General features: G+C 36.7%; 2 protein-coding genes across 3 annotated transcripts; both read left to right on the forward strand.

The window, feature by feature from the left end:
- Window positions 1-1543: 1543 nt before the first annotated feature.
- LOC127976695 (protein ADM2-like) lies at window positions 1544-9896 on the forward strand. The gene is made up of 3 exons (XM_052581301.1): window positions 1544-1628; window positions 1949-2169; window positions 6656-9896. The coding sequence occupies exons 2-3, from the start codon at window positions 2090-2092 to the stop codon at window positions 7062-7064; spliced, it is 489 nt and encodes a 162-aa protein (XP_052437261.1). The 5' UTR covers window positions 1544-1628; window positions 1949-2089; the 3' UTR covers window positions 7065-9896.
- An 8359-nt stretch (window positions 9897-18255) lies between these two features.
- Window positions 18256-26458, forward strand: LOC127976705 (F-box DNA helicase 1-like). Of its 2 annotated transcripts, none has more exons than XM_052581312.1 (21): window positions 18256-18393; window positions 18583-18744; window positions 18826-19313; window positions 19454-19584; window positions 20076-20208; window positions 20339-20529; window positions 20702-20776; window positions 21179-21261; window positions 21334-21502; window positions 21634-21853; window positions 22025-22112; window positions 22270-22356; window positions 22449-22585; window positions 22699-22795; window positions 22920-23083; window positions 23257-23332; window positions 23535-23738; window positions 23870-23995; window positions 24260-24366; window positions 24487-24621; window positions 25501-26458. In XM_052581312.1, exons 1-21 carry the CDS (start codon window positions 18375-18377, stop codon window positions 25666-25668), a joined length of 3060 nt encoding a protein of 1019 aa, XP_052437272.1. In that variant the 5' UTR covers window positions 18256-18374; the 3' UTR covers window positions 25669-26458. The 2 variants fall into 2 exon arrangements, with proteins under 2 accessions (XP_052437272.1, XP_052437279.1); XM_052581319.1 differs by having other exon boundaries at window positions 18832-19313.
- Window positions 26459-26691: the final 233 nt, after the last annotated feature.

Consider the following 26691-nt stretch of genomic DNA (forward strand, 5'->3'; position numbering starts at 1 on the left):
TCCCATAACCATATTTATTAAAACCATGTATTTGTGTTGTATTTTTTATCTAATTGCAATTGAAAACATTTAGATGATTATGTTTTCAGAAAATCACCCTAGTTTAACAGAGGGCTTGTGTTTGGGTTTGTACTGGATTCACTGGCTGTGGCGTGTAGTAACTCATGTAAACTAATTGGCACATACAGTTAATGAGAGATCAGAGGGGGAACCTATTGCTCACATCCGAGATTTGGCTCCAGTTCACAGTTCTGTTGTCGCATGATTTTGCATGATTATGTAAAGGAAACACTTTAATTCCTAGAGACATCTTGCCCGTCTCTAAGAATTGTTTCTTTATTCAGTCACCTTGGTTCATTGCGCTGTATATTCACTATAGTGTTTTCCAATAACACAGAGAATCATTTAGTAGCATCAAACATTTACAAAAAAAATGATTTAATAAATGTCCAGCACTGACCTGAATAAGTGATGTTTATTTACCAGCTGCGGTGCTGTTTGACATTTCTAAGGAGAAAAGAAAGAGATTGTGAAAAGTGTAAACTATCCGATCTTAGATTGAACATCAGTATTAGGAAATCCCCTTAAATCTTTTGTTGCTTAAACATGGCCGAAAAAAAATCATTTAGAGGGTAAAACTGAACTAACAAGAGCTCGTGACATCTATGACACCACATAGCTGAAGTTCAAAGTTTGTTTGTCACAAGCTCAACTGGCATTAAAAATTGTACCGTGACTGTGCATGATATCCAAAAAAAAAAGAAAAAGTAAATAATTTTTTATTTAACAGTTTTATTATTCATAATAAAATATATCCAGTGAAATTATGCAAATTAAATAAGAAGATAACTTACACTACACAGCCCATTCAAACTCCACAGAAGTGCACGCTTCTTTAATTAAGACATATTGTATAGCCTAATATAAAATGAGTTTGCAGATATCACCACATTTTTTGCAACAAAAGTGCAAAAGATGTGCTGGTTTCCTGCGACAACTGAAAGATAATGTCTATGCAATCAATTATCACTAAAAGGCACATTGATTAGAAAAGTGCTAGGGTGCGTCCTGCCCTCCTGAATTTCTGGGGAAGTCAACCAGTTTTAGCATCCTTATCCCCTCTGCACACTCACACCAATGTGAGAGATAAACAAGAGAAAGAGTTTCATGAGAATGTTGGTGTGAATGTTAAATGACTCTATTAAAGGGTTGCCTTTGGTTTTTGATCAGTGTGTACGTAGGTTCAGTGTGTGCCAACAATCCACAATCATCTCATAAAGCAATAGTTATAATCATTAGAACTCCTTTTATATTTAAACTGTCATTTAATAGCCTTACGTTTTACAAGCAGCACTAAAAATTCAATTCCAAGCAAAGTTATGCATAAAAGAAACAACTTGATTTGACACCAATAGATTATCGCAGTGACTCTGAGAAGCAGCATGACCCAGGGTGAATAAGGGATTCGACACACCTATGAAAAAAATCGCGCTGTTAGTCCCGCCCTGTTCCTATTTAAAGGCGTCAATGTCAGCTGAACCTCAGATTTCATAAGAGCGCGTGCGCACCCGTGGGAAAAATCTCGAGACAGTTTTACGCGTGGCACTTGATCTTCACCTGAGATAAAGGTCAGTAACTTTCATATGTATATATATGTATATATGATGCACTTATATAAAATATACTCAGAACGTGCTTTAAAATGGAACTAAGTGAAATGAGGAGGCTGTAATTAGTTGGCAACTAATTAGAGCATGACTTTAACCCTCTAGTTTTGTATGTAGGCTGGTATTAAATCATTTAACTATTAAATGCAGTTAAATGATGACATTACCAAAGATATTTGATGCACAGCAAAGGCTAGCAGTATCCTAAATGTTATATAAATTTGTGCGTGGAAAAAAAATGTTGTAGGCATCAATTAATATTTTCCTCTGCTTCATTTCAGGAACAGCTGAAACACCACAGAACCCTGAAGTTGGACTTTTGGTCTAACTTGACAGTTTTAGTAGCTGGAAATTCAGTATTGTTCAGGTGCATTGGAAGCCACCTCCTGACCAAGGGGGCGGGATAACATTATTCGCCCACGATGAGAGCGCTTTTCCCGGTTTTTCTAAGTTGCATCAGCCTGCTCTCCTCACAACTGCTTGCTCTGCCGTTGAGAAACAGGTAGGAATCCGCTTTTAAAGTACCTATAATTTTTCGGTCAGTATATTCATTGATTTGAATGTTAATAGTTTAATATAGTAGCCTAGGTAGGTATATGTGGATACTTAGCTTGTGAAGTAGACTAAAGAAGCGCTCAAGGATGAATGAATGCCTGCGCTGTACTTTAAAAGGAGCCGTTCTTTTGAGCCGAATCTCTTTAATGATTCAGCTGAACCAGTTCACAAACCCGTTCTGAACACTTGAATCACGAATCGGGCTGAGCGGTTCTCGAATCATCAAATCACTGACTTAATTAAACCGTCTGAAAAAAATACTTTCTAGAAACTTTACAAATACACCCTATCGGACAAACTGAGTAATGTATAGAAATAGCATAATGTTAAAATGGGCAAAAGCTTTTTTTCACTCAGATTCTTTATTAATGTAAGTTATGTTTTTATGTTTTGATGAACTGAACAAGAACACGAAAATTAAGACACTTATTAATAAAACACTTTATAAACCGCAACAAAGTATAAACCGGCTTTATTCAAACGTAAAATGCCGTGCCGGTGAATCTTTAAAACGGATCATCCAAAAGAACCGATTCGCTGAAAAGAGTCAAACGTGCAAATGTAATCTTTGCTACTTCATAAAGTTAAACACACCTGTTGAAAGACAAACTTAAGTTTTCAAAAACATTTCATAGTATGATGGCACAGGGGATGTATTTTATACAAAAGGAGATTAATACACAAAGAAAGGATGTTGTGTCGCTAGAGATAGTGGTTGAAGTGAACAAGGTCAGTCAGGATGGTAGACGTGACTGTATAAACGCACGCATCCCACCATTCACAGTCGGCTGCCCGGCCGGCTTTTTTTGAATAAGGAACTTATTGAGGCAGATTACGAGGGGGGAAAATGATTTCAAAGTATTATTTCATTAAATGAAAGTGAAGGTTTCTATTATTGGATTTTCCCTTTCCTGATAATAAGAAAAGCTTAAAAATTTCGACTGGGTCTTTTTTTCCTGAGGTAGTTTCCCAGCAATAACAACTGTGGCCAGGAATAAAACACACTTTCAGTAACTTTTCCTTAACATTTGTTTCCAATGAGTTGGGAAAAATTATATTAAATGGTTTCAGAAATTGAACTTCAGATAATAACTAACTTTTACTATACACAATGTACACCTTTGCATAAGGTAAGCAGCGAACATCATTGCATCATTCAATTTTTGACTCATAACCTCACAAAACAAGTCATTAGTCACTTCCCAAAAAACACAGGTGCTCATCCTGTGATTAATAGAATAATTTATTGTGACCGCCATGCCTTCTGAAGCGACACATTTTCACATATAGTGTTTTTTTTTTTGTTGTTGTGATAAGCACTTGTGTCACTTTTGAGTCAAGAGTAAAGTTGCATAAGAAACAGCCTGATTCAAAAGTATAATTCTCCAACCAATCTGACAAAATAATACATTTACAGTTGGATTTGATTGGCGGCAGGTCTCTGAAATAGGATCTTAAGTAGTTTTTCTTGAAAACTGCCCTTTAAATGAATTAAAGCAATGACATTCTTTATATCTTCATTCAATTCATTATTGCTGGCCGATGATGGCACTCAAAAGGAATGAACTGCTCAGTATGAGTGTCTGTGTGCCCTCTTGTGGCTGACTCCTGATGTGCTTTCTTGCGGTTTTTGCTCTTCTTGTTTATTCTCCCAATGTTAACCTGAGGAACAGATAAACACAAAAGTTGAAAAAGAAAATAGTTGCACTAGAAAATTGTATTCCAGTCTGAATGGCAAAGTTCAATGGATAGTTGTTGTTGTTGTTGTTTTTTTTCTCAAAACGTAATCTTGTCTTCATAGCAGCTCATTAATATCTTCTGGCAGTTTTCCCCACCCAATAATGCCTCACGTGTCAAACCAAAATGTCAAGGCTGGACAGATTTACAGTATAATTGTGGCACATGCAAGCCGCAAGCTTTGTATATTTGGTAGGACATTAGATTATAGAGTCACAGACATCTGACTGATTTACAGTTACATAGTGACAATAAACAACTGATAAATACTGTTGTGTCAGGCAGTTTCTGATTACTATAATAATGTCAAGTGGCTTTAAAGAGACAGTTCACCAAAAAGGAAACTTCTGTCATCATTTACTTACCCTTATGTCGTTCCAAACCCACACAAGATACTTAGTAGAATGTCCATGCTGCTCTTCTGCATACAGAAGTGGAACAAATCTCCAAAAAGTCTGATAAAAGCATCATAAAATAGCAGCTATCTTGACTTACTTTTTTTCTTTGACCTTTCAATATCTCTCAGTGGTGTCCTAACTCTTCTTGGAGAACTTTGCATTCTTAACATGGACTCACTTGATAAGTGTCCATGGAACACAGAACGTACAGAAACCTATGTCAACCAGGGTTTGACATGCTGTGACATACCATCCCTGAGTCAAACATGGCGGTTAGCGAGGCCCATTTTGGTGGTTTAAACACTTTTTTTTTCGGTCTCTCAGAATAGCTACGCAAACATGGCCTATATTTCTCCCTTACATAATATCTTGAGGTTTAGTTTTGTGAGAGAATATGCAGAGAGAGAAGCCAAGTGGCAAACCGAATGCAGATTTAAAACAACAGCCGGAAACTGGATGCTTATTTGCGGTACCGTCTGCGCTCCATGACCGAAATGGTTGCCATTTGGTTCAGCGCTTTTGTAGAGAGGATCTATGAGGTTTTCTGTATGATAATTCACTTTAAGACTTGTTATCCTCTATTATAATTCATAAAGGAGAGGATTTAAGGAAGTCAAAGATAATGTCTATTATGTAGGGCATCAGATTTATCAATGTTCTTCTACTGTCAGTTAAGTAAGATGCTGTTTGGTAGACATGTTGGAGAAAACCTGTCTGAAAATTCACTTTTTCTATGCTTCACTGGTCCCAGGCCAATCAAGTTTGGACTTGAGTTATGCAATCCTCCGTTTACAAAATAAACATTAGCATTTTACACCATGCTGCTTGGTCATTATTGCTAGTGGTTAGAGGGAAAACTCCTCCATCAGGCAGAATTCCATTGTGGATTAGTAACTAAGAGCAGAATTCCTTTCTCCTCATCCTCAAGCGGCATGTTTCCATTCTGAACCAAAACCATAAAAACCATCAAAAAGAGGGAGGACTCAAAAATGCTCCTAGTTACCGCTATACGCTAACCATTGACAGGCTCAAATTACTTTCACTTTTTTGAATTTCACTTTTGCTATTCACAGTTTAACCATTAAAGTTCTGGTTTTCCCAAACAATACCCAACACTCAAGCATTTCACGTTTTATATGGATGCCTGGAGCATGTTTAAGGCGGTTTAGGGGCCATTCTCCTTGGTTTCATGAACTAATCTAACATTGGTCAATTTAATTACTTAAATATCTGTCTCAACAGACAGCCTTTCACTATTTTATTTATCTATCTATCTATCTCCACCCTCACCACCCATTTAATGAATGTAGATTATTTTTAGAGTGGTATATGTAGCATATTATTCCTATAAGACTTCAAATAATAATTTTATAATTGTAAGGCATGCATATATACAATTTCTACAGTTTCATTTCTCAAATTTCAGCTTTAGAGTTTTTGTACAAATGGGTTGCTTTTATAGTTATGCTTAGATGTTTTAGATCATTTGGAATTAAAAATACAAAAAAAAATGCAAGAAACTTTATGCAGGACACTTTATGCAACTTTATGCAATTAACTGCCACTGTCTTATCATGCACCTGCCATGGTTCTGGGCAAAATCTCAGTGTCCAGTGTGTGATAATCAAACAGAGAGCAGCTGGCATTGGCCATCACAACAAAACCAGAGTGTGTTTGTTGTACACTGTGTCACAAGGAGTCAAACCTTTTATGAACCGTGAGCAGTTGTTGGTTGCAGTAAATGTTTGCACGGTTGACCAAACAGTACATTTAGTATCTGCAGTAAATTATACTAAATGTTGGATCAAGCCAATTTCGTGCAATAAATAGCTACATAAACCTAATTTCACCGTGAACTGTGCCATTAGTTTTATAGTTTTATACATTAAACCTTTACAGCCGATACTCTTCCACAACACAATAAATAAAAAAGTGTACGGTATGATTTATGATTAAATCGTAAAATAAATAAATGAAAAAATAAATCATATTAATTATAAATTATATATAAAATGTATATATTGTTTGATAATAGAATTGCAACATCTAATTGGAACTTAAATATTGATTATTTAAATAAATTATATTAATTATAAAATTATTCATAAATTAATCTGCATTCAAAAAGTTTATTTAGGTGTTTAAATAGCCATCATAGATAGATAGATGGATAGATAGATAGATAGATAGATAGATAGAAAGACCAATCAGAATCAAGCATTCTAGAGTGCAATGAAATAACATGTTCAAATTTGAGTAAGTGCAATATTTATAAGTCTCATCTCTGTCTCATTGCAGGTTGGATTTCATGACAAGACTCCATCAGCTAAGAAAGAAAAATACCATCTCTCTGGACATTACTGAGCGCCCAAACACTGACCATGGCGTCTCCATCGACCGCACCATTCTTTGGAGGGCCATCCTCTCTAAATCGCCACCTCAAGACCCAATAAGAAACCCATTCCACATCGGTCAGCCAATGGCCGGAGAGTCCACCAAAATGGGAGAGAGTGCTAAACACAGAGGTCGTCGCAATGTGCACTCAAAAGGCCATAATAACCATCATCACGCTCAGCTGATGCGTGTCGGATGCGTCCTCGGGACCTGTCAGGTACAAAACCTCAGCCATCGCCTTTTCCAAATGGGTGCACAAAGCGGACGTGAAGAGGCGCCCATTAACCCGCGCAGTCCACACAGTTACGGATGAGTCAATACAGGGACATCCGGCTAAACCTAAGACCAAGAATACAGCGTTACACATATCTGTCCTGATGTTTGTCTATTTTATTGCAATAGGATACTGCTGTAGTACTCTTTCCTCCTCTCCGCCTTGGTTTTCTGGAGTGTATACTGTGCCTTTTTGGACAGAAAGGACCCTTTGTTACTTGATGGACAATTTTGAATTCGGTGCCTCTGAAATACTTTGACTCTGGCCTCTCATTTTTTGGTACTCAAACAGATTATTTCATTTTAATATTGTCATTTCATGAAGTCTTCAGATAAGAGATTATTCCGGGTTATGCTGCATTATGTCCCGACTCATCTAAGACTGTTAAATTCTACATCACTGATCAAACTGGCTGAGCCTTTAATGTGGATTTCATCAAGGTGTGGGATTGGATTTCTGTCAATGTGAGGCTTGTGTGTTCCGAAACCTCTGAACCCTCTCACCTTGTGTCTCCAAAAGACTCAAGAAGAAAGCAGACTTTCTACATTTGCTTCGTAAGTGGTGCAAGACCACCATCTGATACCTTGAATAACTACTGCAGCGTTGGGTTTAAATGTTGGGTTTTAGACAATGGAGAATTGTCTGAATTTACAAAGACAGTGGTCCCTTGGTTAAACCCGCATAACAATACAGTAGAAATCACAGTCGAAACCGGATTAACACACTGTTGCTTCTCAGTGCACTTTGAGGTCTGGCGCCTGAAATATTACACTTCACGTGGTTCATAAAGTTACAGGAATGAGTTATGATCCTCAAGGTCTCAGTTTGAACTCTGAAAGAATCCTGCTGGGCTTTGCCACATTTTATAAACAGAAGCAAGACATTTTATGGAGCATTTTTAAATGATGGTTATAACTCATCCATAAATACCCATTACCAAGGTCACAGCTCCATAGAGGCTAAAACTATCTTAAGGGCTGTTTTAAAACCATTTTCTCCCATTTGTTTTGCAAAACACTCTCAAAGGAACATTTTATCGTTCCAAAAAAAAAAAAAATTCTCATGAAGTTCCAAACCTGTATGACTTTTTCATTCTGCGTAACACCAAATGTTCATACATTGCACGTTAAATGTATCTGAGATTGGTTTTAGATCCCACTGACTTGCATTGAATGGACAAAAAAGTGTTAATGTCATCATTGCCCTTAAAAATATTCTTAACAAACCCTGATTGGCATCATTTAAGTAATTCTCAAGCTCGTCCTTGTAACTCTAATTAAAGATTCTGGTTCTACCACAATTTGTGGGGCAAGCGTTCCAAAGTCTTTCTGGAAAATGACCTTCCAAAAGCACTCTTCCAGCCGTGTTGTGTATTTTAAGAATTCCATTTTGTCACAATAATCATGTCTGAATTTGTGGGTGGATACACACACCAAAAATACCAGACAGACATCGAAAAAGTAGCTGTAAAAACCGACAGATTTAAAACTTTCTGAAATTTTCCATGCCTTTTGAGGGGCTGTGGATGTCGGGGGAATGCTGTGAGACATCAAAGTACATGTCTGAGGATTAAAATAAGCAGAAGTAATCCTAAAAATCCCACTTAAACGTCAAAAACTCAATTTCAGCTGGGTGCCAGGCCAAACTCTCTCATTATGTGATGTATGTTTGAGGACAACTTGCTTTCAAATGGCTCCAGAAAGGCAGAGAACCGACCAAAAAGACCTGAATTTACTTGATCCCTTTCTGTGCATTCACATTATACTGTTCACTTGTCTTTAAACAGGCTTGAATTTCAATTGGATTTGATGGTATTCGTCACTGTAAAAGTCTTGTTGCTTGTCATGGCTGATTCTAATGATGATGATCATAGGAAGTAGTAATCGCTGGTGCTTTGGCGCTAATCTGCTCACAGGCTCTCTATATATCCGACACCATTCTCTCTGCTGTAATCGATCTGATTGATGTCTCGTGACTAATCATAATTAAAAGGCTTTTAAACTGCTGAGAGCCTGGTTAATCTGTACTGTTTGCACAGTGAGAGCCTTTTAGCCTGCCTCATGTTGACTTCTATATTGATCGCATTCCTTTTTTTGACTATTTATCTATTTATTTGACTATTTATGGGTTGTTGTGAAAGTCTTGGTGACATGGCGTCAGAATCTGGCCCTGATCGGTCTTTGTGCGCGTGCGTTTTTTGTGTGCTGTCCGTGTATTGCATATTTTTATGACCTTTGTCCCCCTTTAAAGCCCTACTTGGTTCATTAAGAAGAACACAAGCGTTAGCTTTCTCGTTAATGTGAACGTGTTCGGGATGAAGGAATACACAGAACGTTATGAATCTGTGTCCTGGAGACTTTTAAAGACGTGTGTGTTTGTGTATGCGTGTGTGTGAACGTCATCCTGGCCATGAGCTCTAACATTACATGTTTTAGCTGATACTAAAGGTCAGTTGTGTTGTTACTACCATGCAAAGCACTTTAAAGCAGAGGCATGTTTCTATTTTTGTCACTTGAACTTCAGATTTGCCAGTTTTGTGTACTGATTTTGAGCAGGATCTGTATGAATGTATTTTAAAGGGCGTTAGCACACTGAATGACCACACACTCAGTATCATGTATCAGTATCACTATCTTTTATTAGGTCTGATATTTCAGTTAATGTATTTATGTTTGCATTTGTGTATCTATGTCACCAAAGACGTTATTCATCACATACAGTGTTTTCTCACACCTCAGTGTTGTCCTCTGGGTATGAAAAAAAAAGAGTATATTTAGGGAAGATGGTAAAATTAGTTTGTCACGCCCATTCAATGTCCTTTTTTTTTTCTCTGTGAAATAAAGCACTACATAGTAGTGAGATGAAATCTGATGTGTTGTTCTCTTTTAAATGTGAATAGCGGATGTTTGTTACATTGAAAGGACACACAGACATCACATAACACAAATTAAAGGTCCACTAAGTACAGTAAAAGGTTTAAGACAAAAAAATTGACTTTGGGTCTGTTTTTGAAATCCAAAAGCATAAGTATTTTATGCTCACTTAGGCTGCATTCATTTGATCAAAAATACAGTTAAAACAGTAATGTTTTGAAATAATATTACAATTTAAAATAAGAGTTTTCTATTTGAATATACACTCAGATATCATTTATTCCTGGGATGCAAAGCTGAATTTCATCAGCCATTGCTCCTGTTTAAAGTGTCACATGATCCTCTAATATGCTGAGATTTGGTGCTCAAAAAACATTTCTTATTATTATCTATATTGAAAACAGTTGTGCTGTAAGAAAGCAAGATACATTATCTTTAAAGTATTAATTTCTTTGAAAATTTGTATATATCTATAATTATTTTGTTATTTTATTTTTATTGCAATGTAATAGTACTTCGACAAACATGATTAAAAATGATGTACAGTCACATTGGGTTGAAAATTCCAGTCATTAACAGAGGTCTGGAAAATATATTTTAGCTTGGTTTTAGCTGCAGAATAAATGAATCATAAATGAAAAATAAGCCTTTAAATAGGATCTTTGGAAACTTAAAACATATTATTTTCCGTGATTCTACATCCAAACCAATTATGTGGGTTTAAAGTCCATGACAACTGTTGTGTCAGTCACCAAACTATGAAAAAAATACTACACATGTAATGAAAGAACCATACAAGTATTAAACAATTTAAATATAACTTTTTGCAGATCTGCTTAAAAAAGTCTGTGTCTGTCTGCAATATCTGTCCAGGCTTATCCACTATTTATGAATCTAAAGAGCACTGAAATCACTTGGACTATATTCCTTTAACACACTACTAAACCTAGTTTCACAAAACTAACAAACACAATGACTCCCAATGCACAAATCGGTGTTAAAAAAACAGATACAACAAAGTAAACATTAGAACATTAGTTTGAAAGCTGGAAAGTGGTCCCTTTCTACTCATCCTGGCACTGTGCCTGCTATAATCACCAACTCCAACAAAAATTTCCACTTCAAAAGGAAAACGTGGTTTCTGATAGAGCCATTAATAAATGAGCAGGCAACTATCACATGGGCTCCACAACTAACAGCCGTGCAGACAGAAAAAGCAGGTCACTGGGAGATGGGTAAACCAATCAGCTGACCATGAGATGGGGTGACTACAGCCTTCATAAAAATACAATATTACATACAAAGACCAAATGAATGTGAAGGACATATAATTACAGATAATATGAGGAATAAACATTTCCAAATACTGTAATTTAACAAATATTGGGTCTGAAGCAAACAAAATCCATTTTAATACAGTTAATCTTAACAACATTTCATTATTTTCTTTAGAGCAGAACACTTTTTAAAAGTCAATGGCATTGCATGACCTTGTCCTTCAAATGCAACAAGGCCAACGTACAAGTCTGCAACCTGCATATGTTAACTGATCTGACTCATATCTCCCATATCTGTGGAGCCAGTACGTGAAGAGTGGGAATGTCAATGACAGTTTGAAGCTGGGATTGCATCATTCTTAACACGTCACTTACTGTATTCAGATAGTTATGATAAAATTATAATTATGATTAAATTGTGAATTCCTGAGGCACTTCAAAGTCAATTACAGCTGAAGGTTTCAGAGAAAGTTGCCCTAATTTAACCTTTTAAATGAATCCCAATAGAACCATACAGACTTTGTTCGAAACTGTAATGCACATCCCCAGTATAATATCTGTTATCTATAAGTATTATATTATATTTTGTTTTATTTTATTAAAGAAAGGCAAGGTGTAGGAAAAGCTTCAGCTATTTTTATTTTGCTAAAATATAATAAATCGGGAGCATTAGGTGTTATCATTATATGTTGAATCAGATGTTATTATATTATTATTCATATACTACTATGTTATTATTATTAATATTTTAAAGTATATTTTATTATTTTTTTCTTTTTCTTTTTAGCTTTTTATGTTGATATGTGCTTTTGTTGTTTCATTAGTTTTTGTTTTTAAAAAATATTTCTCAATAGTTTTATCTTTATTTTGTTTAAATTAGATCAGTTTTTATAATTTTATTACATTTCAGATTTATTTAATTTATTTTCTTTTTTTTAACCGCTTTAGTTTTAAATTGGAGTATTTGATTAAGCGGAGGGATAATACGCAGAGGCAGATACACTGGGTAAAAATATGCTTAGGAAATGTACAGAATCTGGCTGGGTTAAAAAATGAACAAATATTGTTTGAATGTATTTTTATAATCTGTACTAAGTAAATCAGGGTGGTATACCAGCTACAGTAAGAGTCAAATATGGACGCGCCTAATTTAACTAAGTAATCAGAAAATAAATGCAATGTGCTGCATTTTGCCACATGCAGTTTTTAGTAATTTCTAAGGATAAAATGGGTAATTATAGCCAACTAATGTTATATATATATATATATATATATATATATATATATATATATATATATATATATATTAAAAAAAAAAACATAATTGTTAACAATACTTCAACCTCAAACAGAATGAATTTCCATGCTTCCAAGCTGGTTTATTATCACCAGCACACCAGCATCCAAAGCCTTACAGACGCTGCTCTTCTCTGCATGGATCTCACTCACAAGCTTCACTGTGAATAGAAACGCATGTATCCCTGAACATGGGAAGGTAAATTGCAAACATCTTCAGGCACAGTGTGTGGGAGAGCACTGAATGGAATTGCGAGTTTGCATATTCATTGCAAAACTATAAGCTTGCCCAAACAAGCAGTCGTCATACACACTGCTGAAACGTTTGAAATGTCACAGAATTTTCATTTGTTTCTTCCCTGCACTTTAAACAGTAACTTGACGCATTTGCAGAGACAATGGACGTCACCCTCATGTCAGCTGCTGCAAAACTGGAGATGTTCAGGCTGTAGTCTTATAAACTGGAACAGAATGAACATGATCAAGCCATTGGGTTTCCCTCTAGAATCTTTTAATGGACATTAAGAATTGTGGTTTTCAATTTAATGGCTGCATGTGGTTAACATTGCTTTCACAGTCTGTACTAAAACATAAACTACAGACAGTCAGAGCTCAGCAGTGACTCCTCAAACTGCTGTACCCATTTAAGGACTACAAACACAACAAGCATGTGAGCTTGCATTTTAAAATAAAATATGCAGCAACTGTTTAGTATATTCGTCTAAATGTAAGTGCTGTGCAAATGCCGACCTCTATACAGCCCTGAATGTCAGCGGAGACTATGTCAGCTAGATGCGCCCCATCCCCTGCGAAGACCTTGACGACCATCATCAGACCAATTTGACCTGTGCTGCAGCCTGGAATGAAACCATGCCATGCTGCTTTGGTCTGGTCAGAAGAGATTTCTGTTACCATTAGAGTTTTTGGTTCCTTGCCGCTGTCGCCGTTGGGGATGCTTGCTTGATTGCACAGACACTAGTGGAAGAGAGCTGAACTTGATAACATCACTGAATCATCACTGAACTGACTTTAGCTGGAAGAATGACTCTTTGTTATTGTCTTCTTCCATTATTGACAAACTGTTTTCCTGTTTGAAACTGTAAAGCTGCTTTGAAATAATTAGTATTGTGTAAACCGCTATTCAAATAAAGGAGACTTTACTTAAAGCTATTTGTTCTTTAATAATGTTCTCAAAATGTTAGCAACAAAATGTTTTTTCTACATAGTTTATGGAACTTTTTTTCTGAAATGTTTAAATGAATGTTCAGAGATTAATTCCAAAAATGTTTTCATACGGTTAATGCATACATTGGCAAAACATTAGTAAATCATATTTTTGTTAGTCGGGATTCAACGTGACATTTCTGAGATTACACGATTTTTAACTTCTTGACTCTTCATTAGTGTCAAGAAGTTAAATTTTTTATGAGAAAATCTGATTAAAAATGGTAATTAACCATACTTCTTATTAACAGAAGTTATTTAGAGGTTATGAGACAATTATGCTGCATCACACAGTGCTTGGAAGATCCAGTAATTTCAAAAGAAAATGCTTCAGAAACAGATTTACTGACTAACATTTCGAGGGTTTTGAGAAGTACATGCTGAGATGCACTCTTTTTGAAGGTGATGTCATAGACAGTCTAGCCAAGCAGGAGCTCTGCTATTTGAGCAGAGCATGACTCTGAACACACACACACACACATTCTGGTGTCAGGATTCTGAGCTGAGCCGAGTGTTGGAATCACTCTGCATACGTGCAGCTTCACACGTGCAGGAATTCCCAGTCATCAGCAGCTTATATGGAAAAAATGACTGAAAGGAACCAAACGCCACATGAGAGCCATTAATATCATTCCTTGGACTGAATCCCCCTAAAAAAAATGAGGTTGGAAAGATTTGGTTAATTTAGGCTTTGGATGAGTTAGTATGTTTTGGCATAACTAAACAAATGCCATCGTTTTCACCTGGGTTTAATTACAACTGATGCTCTGAAAGAATAATAACAGGCTTGTTTTATGGTTAATAAAAATTATGAGACAAATTTGAGTATCATGCCAACATTTAAGAATAAACTTAAACTTGCATATTTTCTCAGTGAATATTTCTTGATATTACTTTTTTTGCTTGTTTTACCGATTTAAGTGGATGTGTGTGTGTGTGTGTGTGTGTGTGTGTGTGTGTGTGTGTGTTCGTGTGTGTAAACCTTTAATTTTTTCTATCCGTTTTTGTTTTACTCATTTTAGTACTTAGTAGTAACTTATTTCAGTTAGTTTCCAACCCAACATTTCTATTTTTTAAGTTTAAGTTTTTCATATAATATCCATATTTAAGCCTTATTTCAATAAACCTTTTTGTGTGTATTCATTGACAAAACAACATGAAAATGAAATAAATGTTTTGAATAAACTAATAAATTTATTTAATTAAAATGATAACATTTTAGGGAAACGAGAAAAACAGCGTAGAGCAGTGGTTTGCAACCTTTTTGACTAAAGTGCACCCATTATCCATATATATATATATCTTAGAATTTCTACTCAACTTTTTACAGCTTAGCATTAACAGAATAAAATTCAGTAGTCTTTATAAAAAAATATCCATAGAGTTTTAGGATTTAATCGACTGTCACATTTTCAGGTCTGAGTGAATATAAATTCAAACACTCAGATCATTTGACCACTGACTAATTTGACGAGACATATGTTCAGATGGGGACACTTGACTTTTGACCTTATTTAATCATGTTTGCATGAGACTAAAAGGATTAGTTCACCTATACAATCATCATTTACTCACCCTCGTGTCTTTCCAAACCTGAATGACTTTCCTTCTTCCACGGAACACAAATGAAGAAGTTCTTGTTCAGTCTTATCTATATCATCACAATGAATGAGGACAGAAGCTCTTATAAATCCAGTCCACACGACTTGGTTTCTAGCTTGGAACGTCATTCTTTAATCTAAAAGCTTCAGTCATCATTCACTGTAATTGCATGGTCAAGAGAGACCACAGACTGAGCGCCACAATGCATCTTTCACAGTCACGCTTTCACCTCACAACAAGGCTAAACACGTCACTGGCCTTGTGTTCAAATGGCAAAAACCAACTTTCACTACAAGTCCGGACAGCGGATTCCTTGGAAGACTCACCTTATCAATCAATACTGTAAACATACAAAACACAACGAACCAGTGTTGACTTTATTTGTATTAACTTGTAGTAGCTTAATACGTCGTACCTCTCTTTTCTTGAAAAGAGCTGCATGCTTGCAGTTTGAATTACACTTCTTGTTAAAGCTCTGGATTAGAGCATCTCTTAATGCTTCTTCATGTGCACATGAGTCTCGGAGTCTAATCTTTAGAAAGGCTTTAAGAAGGCATGAAGTTCAAGTGCAGAATGAGAGCTTTTGATTGTTGTTTGGAGCCATACGCAGATAGAACTCTTAAAGAGCCAGAAACACCCTTGAACATTTACAGACTTTAAGTGCACAGACACTTTTTTGTATACTATTATAGAATTAATTCAAGTTTTAAAATAGCTTTATTTGTAAATTTTTTTTAATTTTTTTTTTTATGTACTTTGGTCGTGGGAAATATATATATTTAGAATCATTTTAATTTTAGCTTATTTTATTTAGTTCCCAAGACAATCTCTTTTTTTTAATTCATATAATATTTAGATTTTATTTCAGCTTAATTTCAAGTAATAGAATTTAATAGATTATATTTAATTTAAAATAAATAAAAACACTGCCTCTCTCTCTCATCCAACCAGCTCTTTAGTTACAAGGACATCGGACATCTAGTTTAGGCCATCGGTAGGGACACCTCGATTTGCATCAAGGTAAATTATATTTAATAACTTACGGATAAACATATCCATGTAGTAATATAAAGGGTTATCCTAGTTAGCCTATGTGATGTAGTCAGGGGCGTAGCACCAAATCCTGGGCCCTGTATACTCTCAATGTCAGTGGGCCCCCTACACATGTCATTGTACGATGCGGGTTAGCAAAATGAAAATTCAATTTTGAATGATTTTTTATTTCAGTTATTTGAATATAAACAAGTATAAATAGTGTTTAAATCTATTTGGCCTACTTGTGCTCAAATACCTTTAAACCTTAGGCTATCGGGTTAGTGTACTAAAATTTTGATCCATGATACTGATGCAAGTTTTAAATTAAAAACATTTCTTTTTGAACAGGAGAACACGAGACAACTGTACCCTCAGAAACCAATCAAATAAGCTAAGCCTGCCATAATGAAAAAAAAATGTCAACTAAAAAAAATAAAATAAAGTCAAATGAGATGTAATCTACATCCCAGTAAATGCCCACTGACGTGTCTTTTTGTTTGTCTTTTTAGTTTTCCAACTTTGAAAATTCCCAGAATTTTGCAACCCTATTCATTGGCTTTGATAACATCATGAATTTATTGAGCATTGGCTATAGCTTTTAAGCACAGCACTGTGCTGCAAAGCTAGGGCTTTTCACAAAACAAAAATGATAATTTGCTTTATTGCTCAAATCAATATTACCTGTGTGCACTTGAGAACACAGTGATATTGGTAGGCACATCTACATGTGCAGAAATATAGGCAGATAATTTATTAAGGAGTTTGAGAATATCACACATTATAAGCAATAGTAGGGCTAGTAAATTTACACTGTGCTGCCACTCTTTCCACCACTCCAATAGCACTAGGCAATAGCACACACATTGAATCAAAAGGCTTACTTATTTAAGGTAAACAACTCACAATTAGGGGGGAGCTCACCCTTTGAGCAATGATCTCACCTTGTCTTTCCTCATTTCTGCTCTAAGTCTCAGCCTCATCTCCAGAACAGCAGCCAGGACTGGCCAGTGCTGCTACTGCTGGTGTGTTCAGAACCACTGGTTGTTTCTGAAACTGGTTAACGTTGGGAACCTGACGTTAGCTGACCTGGCCCATAATTTGGTTGACAAACTAAGCTAAAGATTTAACATTAGCATACATAGATTAGCAGCAGCTGTCTGGAGTTGACTACGTTAACTTTAATTGGATATAGCCTATATAGGTCCATAACAATCAAACTCAGTTCACCTTTTGGAAAGAAAGCAGTCATCAGCTGCTTCCCCTCATTCTGCCTCCTTTCTTTTTCCTTCCTGTCTTTCTTTTTTTGAAAGCCCGATTTGGGCTTTTTGCGCAGCATGATCAGGCTCCAAGAGTGTCTGGCACTGAGTTCATTCTCTCAGTTGATGATATCAATATATTTTGAAATGAATAATGACATCAATTGGAGGGCCCAATTAATTCAAATTAGGCTAAAAAAATAAATAAATTGATGGGACTTCAACGGGCCCTCTCCCTAGACGGGGCCCTGGGTAGTCAGGTCCACTTTTCCCCCCACTACCACGCCCATGGATGTAGTGACTTTAGGTACATTGTTCAGCTCACGTCATATGTTTCTATGTCTCTGCTGCCATCTATTGGTTCATAAAATACTACAATTGGATTTGATAGCGATTAAGAACAAACTTACTAATAAATAAATATATAGACGACGAGCACTGTAGCAATATTACAACGTTTATTTTTTATTATTTTTTTAATTAATCTGCTTGTCGGTTTTCGCCACCGACTCTGGAAACTATGCATGACTGCACCGATCAGTCAATCAAATTCAAGGACAAGAATTAACTTTTAAATAACTAAAAATATTGAAATTTCCGGATGCTGTGTCTGTCCATCCGAATCGACTTATTTTGGAGTAATATCCGAACTTTTAATTTGTAGTGACGCAGAGCGGAAACGGAGTACGTTTGACGTTTGTTGTGTTTGTTTTGGTGCACGCGACGCGTCCTGTTGAAGTTAAATCTGTGACATCGGTGGAGGAAACGACTCTTCGTTTATGAATCATGGAATCGTCCATGAGCGGTAATATTTACGATGGCGTTCTTTGTTTTGCACCTTTTCTCTTCGCATGTCATGTTTGTTGGGAGTAAGTTAGTTTGAACATGTTTTCAGTTGGACACAAACGCAGAGCTTGCGTTTAAGTCATATCTCTCTGTCAGTTTTTATGTGATTTAAATGACTTATTCGCTGTCTAATGTGTCTTTTATATAGGAAGGGGAAAACGCAGGCACTTGGTGCCCTCAGAATGTAATGATCTGCTGCAAATCAACACAGGGAACCAGTCTCTCACACAGCCTTTCAATGCTAACCTCAGCAACACAGATCCAAACCGAGGACTTCAGCCCAGGACGCCCACCAAAAGAAGCAGACAAGGTGTTGTTTTATTTGTCAGTGCGTTTTACAGCTTTCTGCACACAATTTTGCACTTTAACGCCTTTTAATTTCGCTGTTAAGCTTCAGGTGGTGTGGGACAACAGAGAGGCATCACTGATTTCTTCTCTGTCACTGGAGTCATCAGCACCAGCCCCCAAAAAGGCTCCAAAACTCCAGTGAAGGAGGAGAACGAAGAAGAGGAACCGATCGGGCATCTTATCCCAAAAGAAGAAAATGTAGAAGAGGAGGACTATATGGAAGGAATCACTGAGGATATGTTCGAAGAAGACTTTGACATAGGAACTACGTCTGTTAAAAAAGAAGAAGAATTGTTGGCGGTTACAGTGAAGAAAGAAGAGGATGAGGAGGAGGACCTGGTTGAAGCCCTCCCTGATGCCCACTGTGGGCTGCTGGGAGTGCAGGAAGGCCAGGAGGTGCCCAAGGGCCATGTGCAGGATCTGCCCGAGGAGGTCCTGAGGGAAGTGTTCGCACTCCTACCAGCGATTGACCTCTATCGAAACATCAGCCTGGTGTGCCATAGCTGGAGGGCCGTGGTCATGGACCCACAGGTGTGTCGTTGATGCCTTTCAAACATTAACATGAGATGATCGTGAGTTAATAATGGTCTTTGTGGAGGTATTACTTGAAGGGGATTTATTTAAATGTGTTGGTGGCAGTATTTTGTGACATCTCATGGTTTCTTCCCTAGTTTCTACCTTGGAAGAAGTTGTACTGCAGATACCGTAAGCGGGAAAAAGAGGCCCTGAAGGAGGTGAAGTCTATCCTGGAAGATAACCAAATTACCAAAAAGGAGGATTTGTGTCTTCTCAATATGGTGAGGTAAGAATGCAAAATACTTACTTATTCAGTAAAGCAGCCACAGGACTTATTATTTGCACCGTTGAAGCACAACAAAAAGCGATTCCCAACCCCCACTTTCACACCTATGGGTCATTTTGAAGTCTTCATCAGGCCTGCTGATAGAGGTCAGACCTGTTTAAGTGACAGTTGTACAACAGGGGGTCAACTGTAGTTTAATGTTCTGCTGACTGGTCAGTTTGGAGTCAACAAAGCACATCACTAACAAGACTGATAACAGAAATACTGGCAAAGTACTAATGGAGGGAAATTACACTATACAGAAATGTAATTAAGGTGAATAGTTATAGAAAATAAAATGAGAGATCAACATAAAAATAAAAAAGAACACATTTAAAATGAATTCAAATGCAAAATATAGTTAATGCAAAATATGATCAAACGTCAGATAAAAAAAATCCTTATTTAAATAAAATTTATATTACTGTGCTTTGAAAATCTTTTTTTCTTAGGTACATGTCTCAGTTCAAACACAGCAAAAGGGTAAATGTGAAGGATGTGTTGGCTTGTGTGAAAGGACATCAGCTCTATGCTCATGCTGAGGCTTGCATTAAAGACAGAATGCCAGACATGGTGGATGAGGAGGTAATGAAACCTCACCGTTAACAATTTCTGCAACTACTAGTATAGTGCTCTTGTTTATGTTGCAATAACGCGTATAATGTGCATCCAGTAGATGTTTTGATATTTAACAAATTGTCAACATGTATTACAGGGTCCAAACCCTTGGTCTGCCATGGCCCTGATGTTGATTTTGGCTGATGGAGTGAAAGATGTCTTGGACCTGGTAGCTCTGTTGCAGAAGTCTGGGTGTCTTCTGACAGCAGGAGGAATCTCGGAGTACCTGTGGGCTGTGGCCACTTTGCTCCTGGCCATGAGAAAGAATAATATTAACATAAGCAACAGGTGAGAAACCAGTTTGAAGTGTTTTTTTATAAATGACTGCAATGATTTTCCAGTCATGTGACTAGCCAAGCAAATGCAGAAACTTAGCACAGAATATTTACTATAATAATATTCTTCTAATATTTTATATATTTGATTTAAATGATTCTTCACTTTGTAAACTTTCATATAGGTGGCATTACAATATCTTCTATGTGCTGCACTTAATGGAAAACGCCCCCCCTCCTGCTGGCTTGCAAGACAACAGGTGGGAATCAAATTTGGATATAGTATTTGTGTATTATTTACAGTTCAGGACTTATTTATTATTTGTATTAAGCTAAGATGAAATAATCTGATCCAAAGTGACAGTTAACATTTGTAATGTCACAACATATTTGTATTTCGAATAAATACTGAAAATCCAGCATTGCCATCAGAGGAATAAATTACACTATTAAAATATGTATTTCAAATTGTAATAATAATTCAATTCTTTTAATTAAATAAATGCAGCCTTAGTGAGCATAAGAAGCACATTTCCAAAGAACACAGCCCAAACTTTTGAACAGAAGTGTATACATTAATTACAAATAATATATGTTATGATTGTGAAATAATGTATAATATTTGACACAATTATGATGATCATCACCGTCTTCATTCTTAGGCAGCAAATCACTCACGAGCAACAGCAGATACTCAACCACGACATCCAGAATCATCACGTTGTTAAAATAATGGCCTTTGCAGGTGAGGAAAACAATCCTTTAATTATTACAGCTGAAAGGGTTTTGAGTTTAATGCTATTGTTATTTTTGGCAGGCACTGGAAAGACGACCACACTCGTGAAGTATGCTCAGCAAAGGTCACATATGCGCTTCCTGTACCTGGCCTTTAACAAATCTGTGGCAATGCAAGCTCAGCGCTCATTTCCACACAACGTCGAATGCAGTACCATCCATTCAATGGCCTTCAAAGCTGTGGGAGTGAGGTCAGTTTAGACTCTGTTTGGGGGCTAGTCGGCAGAGAAACATTCACCATGCAATCACCTGTTTTAAAGAACGAATAATAGTCTCAATGAGCTATAACTAGAATCATTTGTGTGTCTTTTCTGCTATACAGGTATAAAAACATGAGAAAACTGTCCAATAATTTGCAAGTGTTTGATGTGGCGTGGATCTTGCCTAAAGGACACGGGGGATTCGTCAATGCTAAAGTGGTGACACAAACCCTCCACAATTTCTGCGCATCCCTAGACCAGCGCGTTGGTCCACAACATGTCCCACATAAGTACAAGAACACACACGGACAGCCAGAATACCCAGATGACCACCAAAAAATGGTAACGTGAAGACACACGGTTAAATCAGTTTACATCTGTGAATGAAGTTTGTGTTAACCAAGTGTTAGTTCATTCTAAAACACCTATCATAATCTATTTGGGTCTTTGTACTTCTTTGTCAGTGGCAGTTTTTAAGACAAAAAAACAATTTATAAATCTCTTTCTCTCCAGACATTTGCTGGCATCGCACAAAAGTTATGGGACCAAATGGCAGAGCTGAAGTCCAGAAGAGAGAGAGTGTACAACATGACCCATGATGGTAATCATCAAAATCTGGCTTTATCCGATATTTAAATGCCTGAGCTTCAGCTAATTTCCTTTCACGCTCGGTCACAACAGCAAGTCCCATAAACAAACCCAAAATCTTCTTTCATATTTAAGTTTCATGCTGTTTTCCCTTTGATTGTTATAAACAGGATACCTCAAACTCTGGCAGCTGTCGAGACCACAGCTGGACCGATATGATGCCATATTCATTGATGAAGCACAAGACTGCACACCAGGTTAAAAATAATTCACCTTTCATTTTCTCTAATGCGTTGTTGACTGTAACTCGGTCTTATCTTGTATTCTGTTTGCGGTTTTGATTTCCCAGTCATCATGGGAATTATGCTCTCTCAGAACTGTGGGAAAATCCTGGTTGGAGATCCTCATCAGCAGATTTACACTTTCAGAGGAGCGGTTAATGCTTTGCACGATGTTCCTCACACACACATCTACTATCTCACACAGGTACAAGCAGAAACACAGGAAAAGGAAATGACAGATAATATTTGTAGAGGAAGTGGGTTAAAGGTGTTTACGGGTAAACATGTTCTAATATCACCACTCATATTTTTGCACAGAGCTTCAGGTTTGGAGCAGAAATCGCATACGTTGGTGCTGCAGTATTGGACAGTTGTAAAAAAGTCAAGCAGATATTGGTTGGTGGGAATCAGGATGGTAAGTTTAAGAAATTATATTTTAATTTTTGCAAATATTAATAGTGGTAAATTCTCAGTTATTACTTTTTTTAAACCAAAGTATGAACCTGGCATTAATAAAAATGCGATGTGCTTGTTTTCAGGGAGTGTACGAGGCGAGGACACACAAACACTACAGCAACTGAAGCTGGGACAGAGGCTCCCAGAAGGGAGCGTGGCCATTCTGAGTCGCTGTAATGTCACTGTTTTCAGTGAGGCCGTCCGACTTACAGACGCCAACCCCAACTGCAAGATCTACATTGTGGGAGTGAGTGCATTAAACATTTGCCCTGCGTGGTAATGAATTATCATAATGTGTATTTTAAACCTCCGATATATTCTGAATGTCTGTTGTTTTGTGCAGTTTTTCCATCAGAAAAAGTTACATGATACGTAAAACATGATCAGAGTTTCTTTAAAAATCCCATCCTCTGATTTCAGGGTGTTGAAAACTTTGGACTGGAAAAAATTATGGATCTCTGGGTCCTGATGCAACCAGAGGACAAACGCAAGAATGGCGAGTCACTTCATCTTGAAAGTTTTATAATCTTAATCTCCATGTTTTACAAAATATCCTGATTGGACTGCTCACAGTGGTATCTGTGTTGCATTGCATTCTGTAGTGTTTGTTTCTGACCTGTGAAGCTATTTCAGATTATGTTGGTTGTTAAATAGTTTTTCTAAAGTTTGCTTTGTTTGGATTTGTTTCTCTACTTAAGAGAGCCTTTCGATCAAGGATTACTTCATCAAAAGTTTCTGCAAAGATAAGATGGGCGGATTCAGAGGTCTGAAGGGATACGCCATGGCCTCGGAAGACCGGGAGCTGGAGGCCAAGCTAGCCGTGGTGGAAAAATACAACAAACGCATTCCAGAGCTGGTTAAACGCATCTATGATCGTGCCCAGAAAAGCGCAGTGTGCGCAGGTGAGTGAGAGAGAAATGGAAAAAGATGGAGGTCAAATAAAGTACTGTTTTTTTGAGAAATACACGATGATGGCATGCAGTAAAAACATTCATAAACAAGCTGAATGCCTTTATATCTCTGATCGTGCCAGATTTTATCCTTGGTACTGTGCATAAGGCAAAAGGCCTGGAGTTCGACGCAGTGGTTGTGACCGATGACTTTATGAAAGTACCATGTGCACGACACAACCTGCAGAGTGTGGGCAGTTTTAATGCAGGTTTGTGCCATTTGTTTTGTTTATTTATTTATATAGCACAGTTTAATGCAACACCAGGTTGCCCAAAGTGCTGCACAATATCACAATAAATTACATTAAAACAGACAAGGTCACAAATAACAGCCAATTCACATAACAACATAGGCACAGTTTTAAATAACTAAACTGCATCTCAGTAACTCCTCATTAGTCTTTAAAAGATGTTTTGTAAGAATCTTGAAATATAAGATATGCATATGACTAATTTTTACTCTCTGGCTGTAGCCAACGTCCAAGATGACGAGTGGAACCTGTTATACGTGGCGATCACACGAGCCAAAAGAACGCTGTACATCACCAAGACCATCAGCAACATCCTCACATTCACTGGAGTGAGTTATTGCTCTCTGTCTAAGCATTTCAGTTCCGTTCTGATCTCTATAATCCAAAGAATATCCAGAAATCATGACATTGAAGCATTCTTATTATTGCTGCCTCTTCGTCTTTCGCAGGAGTACTTTCTGAGGTCCGAGCTGACCAGCACTCTGCTGAGTAAAGACCCATCTCTCGTCTGCTCCATTGACGGCTGTGAGAACCACATCACCGCAGACTCCGTCCTTAGCATGAGCAAAATCCCCATCAGATATGTCAGTGTCTTTTTGGACCTTTGTTTATCTTTCTTTTAAAGGAATATTTCACCCAAAAATGAACATTTGGTGAAAATGTAACCACACTCAAGTCATCTAAGATATAGATGAGTTTTCTTCGTCTGAACAGATATTTAGAAATTTTGCATTATTCACCTGTTCACCAATGGATCCTCTGCAGTGAATGGGTGCCGTCAGATTGAGAGTCCAAAAAGCTGATAAAAACACAATAATCCACAAGTAATGCAAATGACTCCAGTCTATCAGTTAGTGTCTTGTGATGTGTAAAGCTGTGTGTTTGTAAGAAACAAATCCATCATTAAGTTATTTAACTTTAAAACTGGCACTTTTGGCTAAAATGCATAATCCATAATCCATAATAATGAAAAAGTCCATCCTCTGTTGTCTTCTCACATCAAATTCCACCTACATATTTGTTTAGAACTGCTTTAGACTGTATTCACATGTAGCTAGTGATCCTTGCTAGTTTTTCTCTCCTGATTCAGGCTTTTTCTCTAGGAGAATGCAATATTATAGATAGAGGACTCGTATTTTAGCCAGAAGCAATGGTTTGAAGTAAAAAAAAAAAAGAAAAAAAAAAATGCTTGAAGAATTTAATACAAATGTGCAGCTTTTCACTTTAAAAGACGTTAATCGATTGACTGGATTGACTGGAGTTGTGTGGATTATTGTGATGTTTTTATCAGCTGTTTTCATTTCTTTCTGATGGCATCCATTCACCGCAGAGGATCCATTGGCGAGCAAGTGATGTAAATTTCTCCAAATCAGAAACAAACTCACCTACATATCAGATGGCCTGATGGAGAGAACATTTTAAGCAATTCTTTTTCCTGTTTTGATTAAATGAATGTGTTTCAGATGGACAGCATGGATGCAGGCGGCGTTCTGTGTTTGACCTGTGTGGAGCAGCGTGTGGGACCTACAGCCTTCTTGCTCTCTCCACCTGAACGGGTCAGATCCATGACCTATACAAATGAGAGACCAGATCTACCCATCAACGTCGCCATGCTGCTATCTTTACTTTAAACACAACATTTCAGTGGCCTTTTAGGGTGATTTTGCAAAGTTCACATTAATGGATAACTCAGATCTCCACTGGATTTTTTATTTTATTTTTTCAGTTACACTTATTTTACACTTATTTGTTACACTTATTTTTAACTATGTTCCATAAATATTTTAATATTTCAAATCGTCAAAGACTTTTTTCCCCCATTACTTAATTTTACTGGTTCTCCCACATTGTGACTTGGCTTATTTGGAAAACACTAAACTTTGACATCACTGTTTTTAGGTGGAGAATAAGCAGCGTGTCTTTTTCTGGGTTTTTGTGGCAGCTTTAGAAGGGCCTGTTCAAGCCCTCGATTACTACAGTATTTCTGCTGTTGTGAATGACACGATATTTGAGGAACAGTAATGTATAAGATTGTGTTTATGACCACAGTTGTAACATCAGTGACATGTGGGAAGACTGATATCCATTCCCACATATAGTTTTACATAAAGACAAAGTGTCTAATTAGACTAACTTAAGTTTTGCACAGTATAGTATATATTAATCATCTAATTTATTTTTTTTCTGAAGGGTTTTTTGATGTTTAACTCTTTAAACAAGCAAGATCTTAATTTATGTAACGTTTAATTTTATACCATTTAAAGAAAAAAAAAGGTCTAATTATTTAAAACTATTTTTTGTTTCAGCAGACATTTTCTGCAAAACAAGTCGCTTGTATTCCATTCTTTGAAAAATCTTTATCATATGTGTGTATATATGTATATATGTTGCGCAGACAAGTAAAACTTTTGTCTGATCTGGTGCAGTCTCACTGTTGTTTTTTTCTTCAAACTGTTTGAAATATACATTAATTAATTGTGTGTGTGTGTGTGTGCGTGCGTGCAGTAATCAAATGATTAATAGATGCATAAGTATTATATATACCGGTAGGCCTATGATTAATCATGTAGGAATATAGCACATTAGTCTTTTATAATTTTGTCAATTTCGTGTCTGTGTGTATATAGATACTCACATATCGTTATAACTATGTA

The sequence above is a fragment of the Carassius gibelio genome, chromosome A4 (genome assembly GCF_023724105.1).
Source record: "Carassius gibelio isolate Cgi1373 ecotype wild population from Czech Republic chromosome A4, carGib1.2-hapl.c, whole genome shotgun sequence".
Lineage (NCBI taxonomy): Eukaryota > Metazoa > Chordata > Actinopteri > Cypriniformes > Cyprinidae > Carassius > Carassius gibelio.

Coding starts and splice junctions, on each gene's coding strand:
- LOC127976695 (XM_052581301.1), top strand. CDS start 2,090: ATGAGAGCGCTTTTCCCGGTTTTTCTAAGTTGCATCAGCCTGCTCTCC. Junction 2,170..6,655: donor GCTCTGCCGTTGAGAAACAG/GTAGGAATCCGC, acceptor GTCTCATTGCAG/GTTGGATTTCATGACAAGAC.
- LOC127976705 (XM_052581312.1), top strand. Junction 20,530..20,701: donor AATATTAACATAAGCAACAG/GTGAGAAACCAG, acceptor ACTTTCATATAG/GTGGCATTACAATATCTTCT. Junction 24,367..24,486: donor ACATCCTCACATTCACTGGA/GTGAGTTATTGC, acceptor CGTCTTTCGCAG/GAGTACTTTCTGAGGTCCGA.